The 12,296-nt window shown below is 35.1% G+C and overlaps 5 protein-coding genes across 6 annotated transcripts; 4 read left to right on the top strand and 1 right to left on the bottom strand.

The window, feature by feature from the left end:
• Positions 1-23: 23 nt before the first annotated feature.
• Positions 24-1,359, top strand: LOC106438977. Its single transcript, XM_048776256.1, has 2 exons — positions 24-390; positions 704-1,359. The coding sequence occupies exons 1-2, from the start codon at positions 70-72 to the stop codon at positions 1,190-1,192; spliced, it is 810 nt and encodes a 269-aa protein (XP_048632213.1). The 5' UTR covers positions 24-69; the 3' UTR covers positions 1,193-1,359.
• A 158-nt stretch (positions 1,360-1,517) lies between these two features.
• BNAA03G28520D lies at positions 1,518-2,329 on the bottom strand. Its single transcript, XM_048776257.1, has 2 exons — positions 2,127-2,329; positions 1,518-2,012 (listed from the first exon to the last, which is right to left on the bottom strand). The coding sequence occupies exons 1-2, from the start codon at positions 2,195-2,197 to the stop codon at positions 1,793-1,795; spliced, it is 291 nt and encodes a 96-aa protein (XP_048632214.1). The 5' UTR covers positions 2,198-2,329; the 3' UTR covers positions 1,518-1,792.
• A 2,561-nt stretch (positions 2,330-4,890) lies between these two features.
• Positions 4,891-7,924, top strand: LOC106438976 (GDSL esterase/lipase LTL1). Its single transcript, XM_013880307.3, has 5 exons — positions 4,891-5,213; positions 5,310-5,437; positions 5,721-5,963; positions 6,503-6,755; positions 7,462-7,924. Exons 1-5 carry the CDS (start codon positions 4,973-4,975, stop codon positions 7,695-7,697), a joined length of 1,101 nt encoding a protein of 366 aa, XP_013735761.1. The 5' UTR covers positions 4,891-4,972; the 3' UTR covers positions 7,698-7,924.
• A 1,132-nt stretch (positions 7,925-9,056) lies between these two features.
• LOC106443879 (two-component response regulator ARR22-like) lies at positions 9,057-10,200 on the top strand. Of its 2 annotated transcripts, none has more exons than XM_013885432.3 (3): positions 9,057-9,192; positions 9,419-9,698; positions 9,805-10,200. In XM_013885432.3, exons 2-3 carry the CDS (start codon positions 9,444-9,446, stop codon positions 9,979-9,981), a joined length of 432 nt encoding a protein of 143 aa, XP_013740886.1. In that variant the 5' UTR covers positions 9,057-9,192; positions 9,419-9,443; the 3' UTR covers positions 9,982-10,200. The 2 variants fall into 2 exon arrangements, with proteins under 2 accessions (XP_013740886.1, XP_048632212.1); XM_048776255.1 differs by lacking the exon at positions 9,057-9,192 and adding an exon at positions 9,272-9,351.
• A 799-nt stretch (positions 10,201-10,999) lies between these two features.
• On the top strand, positions 11,000-11,671 carry LOC106438974 (40S ribosomal protein S16-3). The gene has a single exon (XM_013880306.3). It carries the CDS (start codon positions 11,083-11,085, stop codon positions 11,521-11,523), a length of 441 nt encoding a protein of 146 aa, XP_013735760.2. The 5' UTR covers positions 11,000-11,082; the 3' UTR covers positions 11,524-11,671.
• The last annotated feature ends 625 nt before the right edge of the window (positions 11,672-12,296 follow it).

Genomic DNA, 12,296 nt, shown 5'->3' with positions numbered 1-12,296 from the left:
TTTAAATCTCCATAACTGTTTCTCTCGAGCGATTAACAGCTATTGTGGAGGAGTGGATGAAGATCAACTATGGCGAATCTGCTCCATCTTCAGCTCTGTTCTCCTTCTTCTTCCTCACGTCTAGCTGCTTCCGTCAGACGCAGATACTCTACTCTGAATTGCGAGATTGATCTCTGGAGAAGCTTCTTTATCCGCAGCTCCGTCGTATGCCGCGCTTCTCGCGGTGGACGGTTCAGATTCAAAGATGAGCTCTTTGACGACGGAGGTTTCACTGGGTTTGATTTTGGATACAGAAAGAAGAAGAGACCGTGGTGGTGGCTAGACGACGATGATGAGGACGACGACGATGATTTGATGAGTGACGATGAAGATTGGAGTATGGTCTTTGAGGTATTGCTTCTTCTTCTTAGTACGATGATCAACACTCAGTGTCGGTTTCATTACAAAAGTTTCTCACTTTCGATCTCAAATGCTTTGTTTTAAGTGTTTAGTGTCGGTTTCATTACAAAAGTTTTTTTTTTTGAAACTTTGTTTCATTACAAAAGTTTCTCACTTACTATGTGTAATGCTTTGTTTTAGGTGTTTAGTGTCGGTTTCATTACAAAAGTTTCTCACTTCCGATGTGTAATGCTTTGTTTTAGGTGTTTAGTGTCGGTTTCATTACAAAAGTTTCTCACTTTCGATGTGTAATGCATTGTTTCAGGTGTTCAGGACGTTAAGCTGGATGCTTGCTCCCATAGGCATGTCTTTGCTTCTTGGAACAGACTCAAACGCGGGTTTAATGGCGTTAGCAGTCCCTCTAGTGCAGTCCGTGATGTCACTTGTGTTTAGTAAGGTCTTGAGCAGGCCAAGTGTTGTTAGACCTATAGAAAGAAGCAGAAGAGGAACGTTTTCGAGAACTAGAAAAGCTAGGCAAGCGAAGAACATGGGTGGTGGTAGTGTGGATAAGGGAGGATACAAGTCATGGATGGTAGGAGATGCTGGTGATAACAGCACAGGTTCTAGGTATGGTGGTTGGGATGATCTAGAGAAGGGAAATGAGATTCCGTTTGAAGAGAGTGTTCGTTCTAAGCAACAGTTCAAGAGAAGAAATGCTAGTAGGCGGTGGAGAGTTAAGGAGAAGCCATTGCTCTTGAGGATGCTATTTGCTACTTTCCCCTTTTTGAGTTCATGGACCAAATTGTTATTTTGAGCCCTTTATAGCTTGAAGAAGTCCTAAAGGTTAGCTTTCATTCATCTTGGAACTTAGAATACATGTCTTAGTTGTGATGATAACACATATTCTGTAAGTTGTTAAATATATATGCCTGTCAGAGATTTGTGCTTATATAAATATAAAAGTGTAATGGTTCTTGTTTATACAGCCTAAGTCGCATATTAATTTATCTTTTTAGTCAGCACCAATAGTTGATGATGGAGAGTACCATATGCTGCTACTAAAATTTAGTATATGTGAGATTTGGGAGTACATCCTCTTCTCCTTTATATAGTCAGGGAGCAATACTGCTAAGAATATATGCTTTCACATTTATTTATTGCACATGTTATATTATATCACAAAGGGTTGTTTTGATGTTTTTTTGTTATATGAATTGAAAGGGCACATGCCAGTTCTTTGTTCTTCAACAAACAAAGAAGTAGCATTTGAAAACATAATCTAGGAGGGGCTTTGTACATATCCTAAGCATTGTCTGCTTGGTTTCTCTTATATACTTTATTATCTGGATATAGAATCTTATATGCTTCCTGGTGATAAAAGACTAACCCAAAACTAGATCATAAGTAGGAAAAGCTATAAAGAAGTAGGAGGATCGAACTTGTAGTGCTTGTCAATGAAAAGAGATACGTCCCAAGTGCAGCTTAGTCCCTTGGGGATGATCACAAGGTCTCCTGCACCAAACTCTACAAACTCTGATGACCCTTTTTGATACACCTTCACTTTTCCTTTCACCAAATAGCATGTCTCTCTTTCTTCAAACACCAATGCATATTTCCCCGGCTGACAAGACCATCTGTTTATCAGAGAGATTCATCATGTTATGACCAATAAAATGAGGACTAGAAAAGATGAAAGTCTATGTAATTAGCTATGCTAGAAACAGAGCATGTGCATGTTCGATACTTACTTAGGCCATGACACTACTCCAAGTTCAGCTAACTTTATGCTAGAAGGGTTGTGTTCGATTACGATATTCATTTTCGAAGAGGGTATAAAGATGTTTTAATGCTATTTAGATGGAACAGAGAAAAAGGAAGATATGAAGAAAGTAGGTTGAGTAGTTGCTCTGCATGTGTACAGATATATATAAAGTAACTTCTTATTTTGTCCCTTGTATTTAAAGGGATAATAGGAAAGATGAATCTTTAAGTAAGCACTTTGACTCAGAATGGTTACAAAACAAAGTCAATAGATACATCCATCAAGCTGCGTTTTTAAGATATCTTTCTATAAAGTATATAATATTACAAACCTCTGGTTTGCTACTCTTCTTTGTCTTATCAGTTAATCTTATCAGTTAATCTGATTAAGATTGTTTCTCTAGAAGGAAAAATGCTTGTTAAGATCGGCTTTTTACAACAAGTAATAGATGCTTCTTCTCTGAAAAATGCTTGACTGATTCTTAAGTGGAAGGTACGTGATAAATCGGGACATTGATTGGTGCAGCCCACCTATAGTTTGGCTGCTTCCTCCAACTGGCTCTGGTTGGTTTGATTGTTTGTTTTGTTCTAGTATGTCATGTGCATGTGAGGATTAGTACTTTAGTGTGTATACTTCTAACTATATATCTATATGTATACGTTCACATCTTTAGAGAGACTCATATCCTTTGAATGCTAGTATTTGCAATCTTCTTTCAGATAAGAGTAATATGAACAACTAGGTAAAGAGTGTAGTTAGGTTCAGGATGAAACAAAATCACCATGTAAACACCCTAATGAATTTGGAAAACGGTGTCTTTTTGATTTGGTCTGATCATTCACACGTTGAAAATCTTTCTTCTTGTTTCTTTAGTATTGACACTGAACATGATCCAATACTCCACTTGCTCCTACCAAAGGGATTAGTAAATGCCTGTCGGTCTGACTGGTAACATATCAAACCATCAGAAGACCATCCTGAAGGAAACCGGTATGAGAATGAGAGGGAAAACAAATGGATCAAGCAGCCATAAGTAGACCACAAGCTGTGTTTGATTTGTTTATATGTTGATTTATTTCCACTTCCTTTAGCTCTATAATAGACGTTTCACATTTTAAGAAGTCCCAAAGCTTGTGTACTCTCACATCATATGTGACCTACACATAAATTAGTACTGATTTCTTGAAAATAAGTATGTATTATTTTCTCTGGTCTTAGTCTATGCTTTTGACCTCAATGCTTCATGTATTTGAAAATAGTTTAGGTATCGTAGTTTTCATGATCTATGTTGTTGATTTTTCCTCAAAATCTAACCCAAGTGAATATATGTCATTACACAAAGAAAGTGTGGTCGGTCCATCATCCATGGCAACACAAGTTATACAACATGACAGAAGGACGTCTTGTGCGTTTTGAGCAAGAGAGCCCACCATTGTTTCTTACAAAAGATAAGCCCACTCTAGTAAAATACTCATAGCCATATAACATATACACAACCAACAGTAACCGGAGATAACCAATGTGATAATATGTGTATGTATAAAACAATTAAGTATTGTAACTTATACTTCATCCATTTCATTATAAATGTAGCGTAAGATTTTTGCACACGAATTAAAAAGATTAAATGTTCTATTTTACTTCTATTTAATATATGATTTTATTTGATTTTATTAATTAGTGAACTAAGAGTAAGGATGAAAAATAGAAAAACATTTAATATTTGCATTGAAAATATAAAAAAAACATTTATAAAACAAATTTTAAAAATTAAAACGACACTTAATATGAAATAGAGAAGGTAAACCAAGTAGCAAAATTGACATTTAACAAGTTCGGCTCCCGGGGATTTGTAAATTGCATTGATAAATGAATTTTGGGCTTGTAATTTATTAATTAGTCGTTTAAGTCTCCTTCTCTTTCTTTACTTTGATTTTATTTTCATAAATTCGACCGTCAATATTACTGTATAGTTTTTTTTAAATAATAATAAATTGATTATCCTTTTCATCTTTAGGGTAAGTAAAAGAAGTAATAAATAGCCGGAAAAAGGTTGTTTGGAGGGAACATTTAACTCTCTCTATTTAAATGCATGCTTTCTTCAAAAATAATTAAACAGGATGCAGTTGGAGAAGGTAGCTTCATCATGTCATGGTAATTTAAGACGTGAGCTGGTTGAGTTGGTATATCACTTAATTTCCCTTATACGGTTATACCTCTCTCTCCAATAATTTATCTATACTAGCCTACACTCTTGTATGCTAAGTTATCTATAAGATATTTCACATATTAAGCAAATTAAGTATAGTTGGACATATGGATAGTTATACAATATACAGTAGTTTCATTTGAGACCGATCCAGTCGGCAGTCGCAGCATCTTGTTATGAGAGTAGGGTAAGCACAACAATAAAAAGAATCATAACTCTTCTAACATAGTAGTTTCACACATATGTTGTCAAAATCCACACCAATCAGTTTTCATTGGATGCAAATACACAACCATTTCAAAATTTACTTATCCATTGTAGACAATGCATGAGAACAGTATATATCACATTCAAAATAATTCCATTTTAGGAGAGGAAGCAATGGTACCAGTTCTAACATTTATTACATCAAAACAACAACAAGACCAATCTTAATGGTCTATAAGTTGGCAGCCTCTATTAATGTCTCTCTCATCTTAAAACTCACACAACCAAAATAAATATACACATATACGTTACTTATTGAACCTAGCTACACACGCATTGTCAGTGACTGAGACTATATAACACTCTCCATATGCTCTCATATTATTCGTCACCTAGTCCCATCTCTCTCCGTAACTATGGATATCAATTATTCACCGTTAGGGTTTCTCATTTCACTCTTCTTCATTGTTACTTTTCTTGCACCACAAGTCAAATCTAGGGCTTTCTTTGTCTTTGGTGACTCTCTCGTCGACAATGGAAACAATGATTACCTTGTCACCACTGCTCGCGCCGACAATTACCCGTACGGTATCGATTATCCGACCCGTCGACCCACCGGTCGTTTCTCTAACGGCCTTAACATCCCTGACATTATCAGTAAGTATATGTAACTCTAGAACGATCTACTTTTTTTTTTGGACAAAAGAACGTTTACTATCTTTAACGATGGTTTAATGGTTTAATCTCTACTAGGTGAGGCTTTAGGCATGCCATCTACTTTGCCGTACCTTAGCCCGCAGCTGACCGGAGAAAATCTTCTCGTCGGTGCTAATTTCGCCTCCGCCGGTATTGGAATCCTCAACGACACTGGAATTCAATTTGTAAGCAACTTCAAGAATTCTTTAGCTAATGCATTAAGTACCACATAATTTAAGGCATTAAATATTCCATCCTTTCATAACATATATTTTTATAATATTTGAAAAAGATACATTTTTATGTTTTCTATCCATTTTTATTAGTTAATAATGATATATTGTAAAAATGTATTTATTGACTTACTAAATTATAAAAAATAGATAATGTAAAAAATAATGCATTTATAAGTCAAAATTTGTTAAATTGCTGTCGTTCAACTCATTCTTGAATATGTTTGTTTGGCAGGTAAACATAATTAGAATATCTAAGCAGTTCGAATACTTCGAACAGTACCAGCAACGAGTGAGCGCATTGATCGGACCAGAAGCTACACAACAGCTAGTTAACCAAGCTCTTGTCTTAATCACACTCGGTGGCAACGATTTCGTCAACAACTATTATCTCATTCCTTTTTCAGCTCGTTCTCGCCAATTCGCGTTACCCGACTACGTTGTTTATCTCATTTCTGAATACGGAAAGATCCTTAGGGTAAGCACTAAGCACACACAAAAACATAACTTATAACCAGCTCTTCTAATTTATTTTCACGTGATAAACTGAGTTATAAAGTGTGCCATATAGTAATATTTGGTGACTTACACGAAACTAGCTAAAATCATGGAATCTTGATACCTGTACCAATTAGCTTATTGAATTGTTGTCTCGGTACATGACATTGCCTCTACTAAACACGGCTGGTCTTGGACATATGAAAATAAAACATTGATCTACGACTTTCAAAAAATTTAAAAATATTTTACATAAACTTAGATCTTCAAATTTGTAAAAGACAGTTTTATTAATTTTAGTAAATTGTTTATAACTCCTAAACGTTACTAAATTGCCTGGTCATGCCACTAAGTGACCACTCAATATTTTTTTCGCTGTATGACCATGTATTTAATGTCATCATCTTGAAAAGAGGAAACATAACTTCTTTTAGAAATATACGTACTAATAATTTACTCTTTTTCAGAATGCATGATTGAGTATTTACTTTTTTTTTTATGTCTTTCATATTGATAAAGAAACTCTACGAGTTGGGTGCAAGACGGGTTCTAGTAACCGGAACTGGTGCGATGGGATGTGCACCTGCGGAACTGGCTCAGCATAGCCGCAATGGTGAATGCTATGGTGCCCTCCAAACAGCAGCCGCTTTGTTCAATCCGCGATTAGTTGATTTGATCGCATCAGTCAATGCTGAGATTGGCCAGGAAGTTTTTGTAGCAGCTAATGCCTATCAAATGAATATGGATTATCTATCTAACCCAGAACAATTCGGTAATTATAACTCATCTCTTATTAACTTTTTAGTAGCAATTAATTAGGAGTATATGTTTAAAATAAGTATTTGCGATATTTATCGAAAGATAAGTAACAATTTAATCAAAAATTTGACCAGTGGGGTTGGGTCAAGCTGGTCTGGATATAATGATATAAGCACATAATTAAACCAAGGACCACTTTCCTGTAGTAGTGATAGTAAGAGTAGTAATTAATGTTTGATTGTATGCGTACGAAAAATTAATAAATGAGCATGACCACTCTGTAGGACTATTTTTCCATACATGTTATCACATTTATATGGTATAAAAACTGATTTTACTTCACATTTTATATAAAAGGTACTAAGTAGATATAATAATCACTACTGATGTGTCGGTTTGTATACATAATCGCTAACATTTTCGTATAATTTTTTTAAATAACGGGAATGTCTGGTCTTTAAATAGTTTCATTTTGCATATATGTATACACACAAAAACTTCATAGTATTTGAGTTTTATATATTATAGAATATGTGTTATGTACATTACATAGTAGTCTCGAATTAAGACATATAATAAATGCTTATTTCAACTACCATCAATACTTTTGTATGTACAGTTTTTAATATGTTTGAGTGAGATTGTAAAACAAAATTTTTACCATCTGTAATTAGTAAATATATACACTTTGATTTGAATAGTTACATGTATGTGTGTAGGGTTTGTGACATCAAAGGTGGCATGTTGTGGACAAGGACCGTACAATGGCATAGGACTATGCACACCAATCTCGAACTTATGTCCAAACAGAGATTTGTATGCGTTTTGGGATGCGTTTCATCCGACAGAGAAAGCTAATAGGATCATTGTTAATCAGATCCTCACTGGTTCCTCCAAGTACATGCACCCTATGAACCTCAGTACCGTCATGCTCTTGGATTCTTCTAGAATATAATCTGTAACTTATTTCATTTAGATGTTAAGGTCTTGCCTTTTGCAGTTTGCATTGTTGGTTAATTAATAGACTTTCTTATCGGTGATGTGGTTTGATGTTACTGCTTGTTGTACCTTGATAAGCTTAGTTTAGTCTTTCAAATTATGTGTGCCAATTATAATGTAATAGTTGAAGTTATTGTTATTATGTTATATAGTTTTCTTCTCTACTCGAGATGATTGATTCAACTTTTTTCTCTCGAATTGATTGATTTAACTTATATATAAACTACGAGTCTACAAGATATGGTCTGGTTATAAATGTTACTCCATGTGCCATCAACTTTTATTTTTGTTTGTTCTACTATGAGACATTAGTTTTAACCTTTTATATATCAACTATGAGCAATTACTCTTATAGTGTTTTCTTTTTCCAGAAATTAGACGACAACCTAACTAAAACAATTTAATTTGACGTTAGTTAAGTAATTTATATAGATGGATAAATTGAGCAAGCATATTAAGAACTGCGGAGCAAGGAGAGTCACAATTTAACTCTTACGTTATACACAAAATTATCTAAATACTATATATATATACAGCTGCATGCTACGATAATGATCAAATGTTTATGTACTTTACAGCGAAAATTCTTGTCGCCATACATTACTGTGTTAATGAATCATTAAATATGTGAAGGAGGAAAAGAGTACAAAAGGAGTTTTGTTGCATTTCGCAGACACTGAAATGTGAATAATAATAAAGGAATTGCCGAATTGATTTCTTGTTGGTGAAGTGGGTGAAAATTGTATGTCCATTGCTTATAAACTATAAAATATAATATATTTATATTATCACTATTGACATTAGTTTGATAGACCCTAGCTAACAATTTATAAAATTATACATTCATTTTCTAAAGTACCAAACTTAATTATCACAATCGGATAAAATTGTTTAAGAAACCATTACAAACTCAGCTTGTGGACTCTGAGAGAAACTAAGAGCTAGACATACGGAATAGTAGTGTAGACGCATTTTTTATGCTTAATTTGCTTAAGCATGACTTCTATGCTCCTTGATGATATTTATTTTAATATCCTAGGACATATGGATTTGATAAAGATCTTATCAACCTTTCAACAAGACCATTAGCTCAACAAACAAAATACTGAAAGTATATAATCTTGGTTACAGAATTCTTATGCCAAAAATATCATAATATATAGAATTCGGTTATGATTAAGATGAATTAATTAATTAATATATTTTTCACTTTTGTTTTCTTATGTATTCTTAGTATTTGTTCACCATATTGACTGATTGGTGTCATATTAGTTTGGTAAGACAACTCAGTTGCAACGATGCAGATTACATTTCAGGAAAGTTCATGTAAGAAAGATATTTCGGTTTGTGGTGTGAAAATATGCCTCTTTCACTTTTTTTTCAACTATAAATTTCGATCGATGTATCTACGTTCTTAACACAATTCACAATCTTCTTTAGAATCCAAAATTGTAAGCCGCTTTCTAATCTTTTTCTCAGTATACATATGTAATATGTATGCATATATTATTATATACAAAAATACAAACACGCGCGAACCCATGCATGCAAGAAGATAGTTACACGCTCATAACAAACACAAAAAAACATACGCATGCATTAGAACACTTGTATGTTAATTTCCATAATGTTTTGCATAAACATTCTTCGTTTTAATTAGCTTCTTTTTGTGTGAAGATTGTTCGAAGAAAAAAAACCGAAGATGGCAACAACGTCAACATCCACGGGAGATATCAAGAAAACCAAGTCAGTAGAAGTGAAGAAGAAACTTAACGTGTTGATCGTCGATGATGATACAGTAATTCGTAAACTTCACGAGAATATCATCAAATCGATCGGTGGAATTTCACAGACAGCTAAGAACGGTGAGGAGGCAGTGAACATCCACCGCGACGGCAATGCATCTTTCGACCTTATCCTAATGGATAAAGAAATGCCCGAGAGGGATGGACTTTCGGTACAATTAAATAATAATCTTTAATTTAATTTGTGTTGATCATCACTACACTTATCAACCTCCTCTTTAAAATACTCTTTTATGTCCTTTTGTTGGTTTTGTTTAGGCAACTAAGAAGCTAAGAGAAATGAAAGTGACGTCTATGATTATTGGGGTGACGACACTGGCTGACAATGAAGAGGAACGTAAGGCTTTCATGGAAGCTGGACTTAACCATTGCTTGGCAAAACCCTTAAGCAAAGCCAAGATCCTCCCTCTCATCAACAATCTCATGGATGCTTGATGGATGGATGAATTGTCGCCACTACATATCTACATTATACAAATATGAAAAACACATATAATAACGTCATACACCTGTGTGTGTATGCATAGATATCTATCCGCATGTGTGTTTTTAGGGTTGTTATGTTTGATTTTTATTGTGCGTGGCGTGATATACAATCATGTAAGTCGTTACTTTTGGCTTATAAAATAATGAATAAGATTTGTTATATGATCAGATGCATTCAGTTTCCATTTCAATTAACTAGATCTACTTGGTACATTCAATTTGCAATCTGCTAAAATCCATACCTACATTTAACTGATCCGGATTATAGATTACAACCGTAGATCTCGAGGAACGTCTTCGTAATTTATCTCCATTTTTTTCCTTTTCCTTTTTCTTTTTCTTAGTTAGATTTTTATTCATTCGAGACAAAACTACAGAAACTTAGAAAATATCAGACAGAACTTAACTACATCTCAATTTCTCTTTACTTGTGGTTATTTGTTTTCGCATGCTTCTAGCTTTAGAGACTAACAAGGAATGTTAATTAGGAGTTTTGATAAAGAGTGAAATTCACTTGGGGAAGTCAACTTGTTAGAAAACTAACTAGTTTGTTATCGTATCTCTATCAGCGTGTTAATTATTACTCTTTGTGGGTTGCTAGTTGCTACAAGTTATATTTGATTTCAGCTTTCCAACTCGGATTTATTCCCGATTTAACTTAGTCTAACCGCACTCCGGTCCAATTTAAGAACATTGGATCAACTAAACTTCCACTCACAAGTTCCCAGTCAAACTTCAACTCTTCTTTTCACACAACCAGATTGGAATGATCGAATCATAATGCCAATTTGGAATCGTAGACGTGAACGTACTCAAATACCTTTTTTAATAGCACAACCCGGTTTAGGAAACCAACTAAAAACCACCCGGTTTATCTTACGTAGACCCTAATTCATTTAATAGCCCATGGGCCTTTAAAATCATTATAGTTAAGCCCATTATCATTTCAACATATATAAACAGCTTAACCCTTGCCTCAGAGACCTTTTGCATTAGGGTTTTCACTTCGGCTGCTGCTAGTGAGTGAGCAACGAATCTTCAACCCCAACCATGGCGACGAAACAAGCCAAAGCGTCCGTGCAATGCTTCGGAAGGAAGAAGACGGCCGTCGCCGTCACCCACTGCAAGCCCGGCTGCGGTCTGATCAAGCTCAACGGCTCCCCGATCGAGCTGTTCAACCCAGAGATCCTCCGGTTCAAGATCTTCGAGCCGGTGCTCCTCCTCGGAAAGCACCGTTTCGCCGGCGTCGACATGAGGATCCGCGTCAACGGCGGTGGTCACACTTCTCAGGTCTACGCGATTCGTCAGAGCATAGCCAAGGCGCTCGTGGCTTTCTACCAGAAGTATGTTGATGAGCAGTCGAAGAAGGAGGTGAAGGATATTTTGATAAGGTACGATAGGACTCTGCTCGTGGCGGATCCGAGGAGGTGCGAGCCGAAGAAGTTTGGTGGGCGTGGTGCTCGTTCTCGTTTCCAGAAGAGTTACCGTTAAAAACATAATCTGGTTTGTGTTTTTTTTTTCTGATCTCAACCGTTTTGAGACATTATTTATCTTTTTGAGTTTTGTCTTTTTGGTTATTGGATAATGTTTTGACAATGTCTTGATCGTTTATTGTTGAAGAACTTCTCAAGTTTTAGTTTTTGAATCTCTTATTTGTTCTGTCTGTGTTTATGGATCACAAGCTTTGTTGTTTTCTGAAATGAAACGACGCGAAGTTTTAGGAATTGTTGAAGAATGAATTTTAGTAGCCTCGAATCTCTTAGCAACGTATGGATTGGTTTTTTTACTTTTTTACTGAGAATGGATGTAGTTACAATGATTTTTGTGTGTATTTCTTTAGTATTCCAGAATTTTGATTCTTCAAATGAGAACTTAGAAGCAATGTTAGCCTCTTTTGATTAGATTGTGAGATTATTCGTTTAGTTAAACATAATGTATGAACTCAATTAGTTATCGGTTCGACCAAACGTCAGCGTCTTAGCGTTCGAATTTTGAAAATGAATATCTAACCATTCGAGGGAAAGACAACGGAGAAGAGAGGTGGAATATGGGCTTTAGAAAGAGGCCTGTCTGTCTAGTTAAATGGGCTTTGAGTCAGCATCGTAAAAATTGTAAAATTCATTCGTCATCGAACCTATTACACAAGTAGTTTTCGGAGGTTCTTTATCGTGTTGGTACATATTAAAGGGAGCAAGTTATAAAACGATTTTGTCCACAACTTAACATGCATTGGATCATTCCGATTTTTCCTTTCTTAGTTAGAA

The sequence above is a fragment of the Brassica napus genome, chromosome A3 (assembly GCF_020379485.1).
Source record: "Brassica napus cultivar Da-Ae chromosome A3, Da-Ae, whole genome shotgun sequence".
Classification (NCBI taxonomy): Eukaryota; Viridiplantae; Streptophyta; class Magnoliopsida; order Brassicales; family Brassicaceae; genus Brassica; species Brassica napus.
This window is presented reverse-complemented; position numbering and strand designations above follow the sequence as displayed.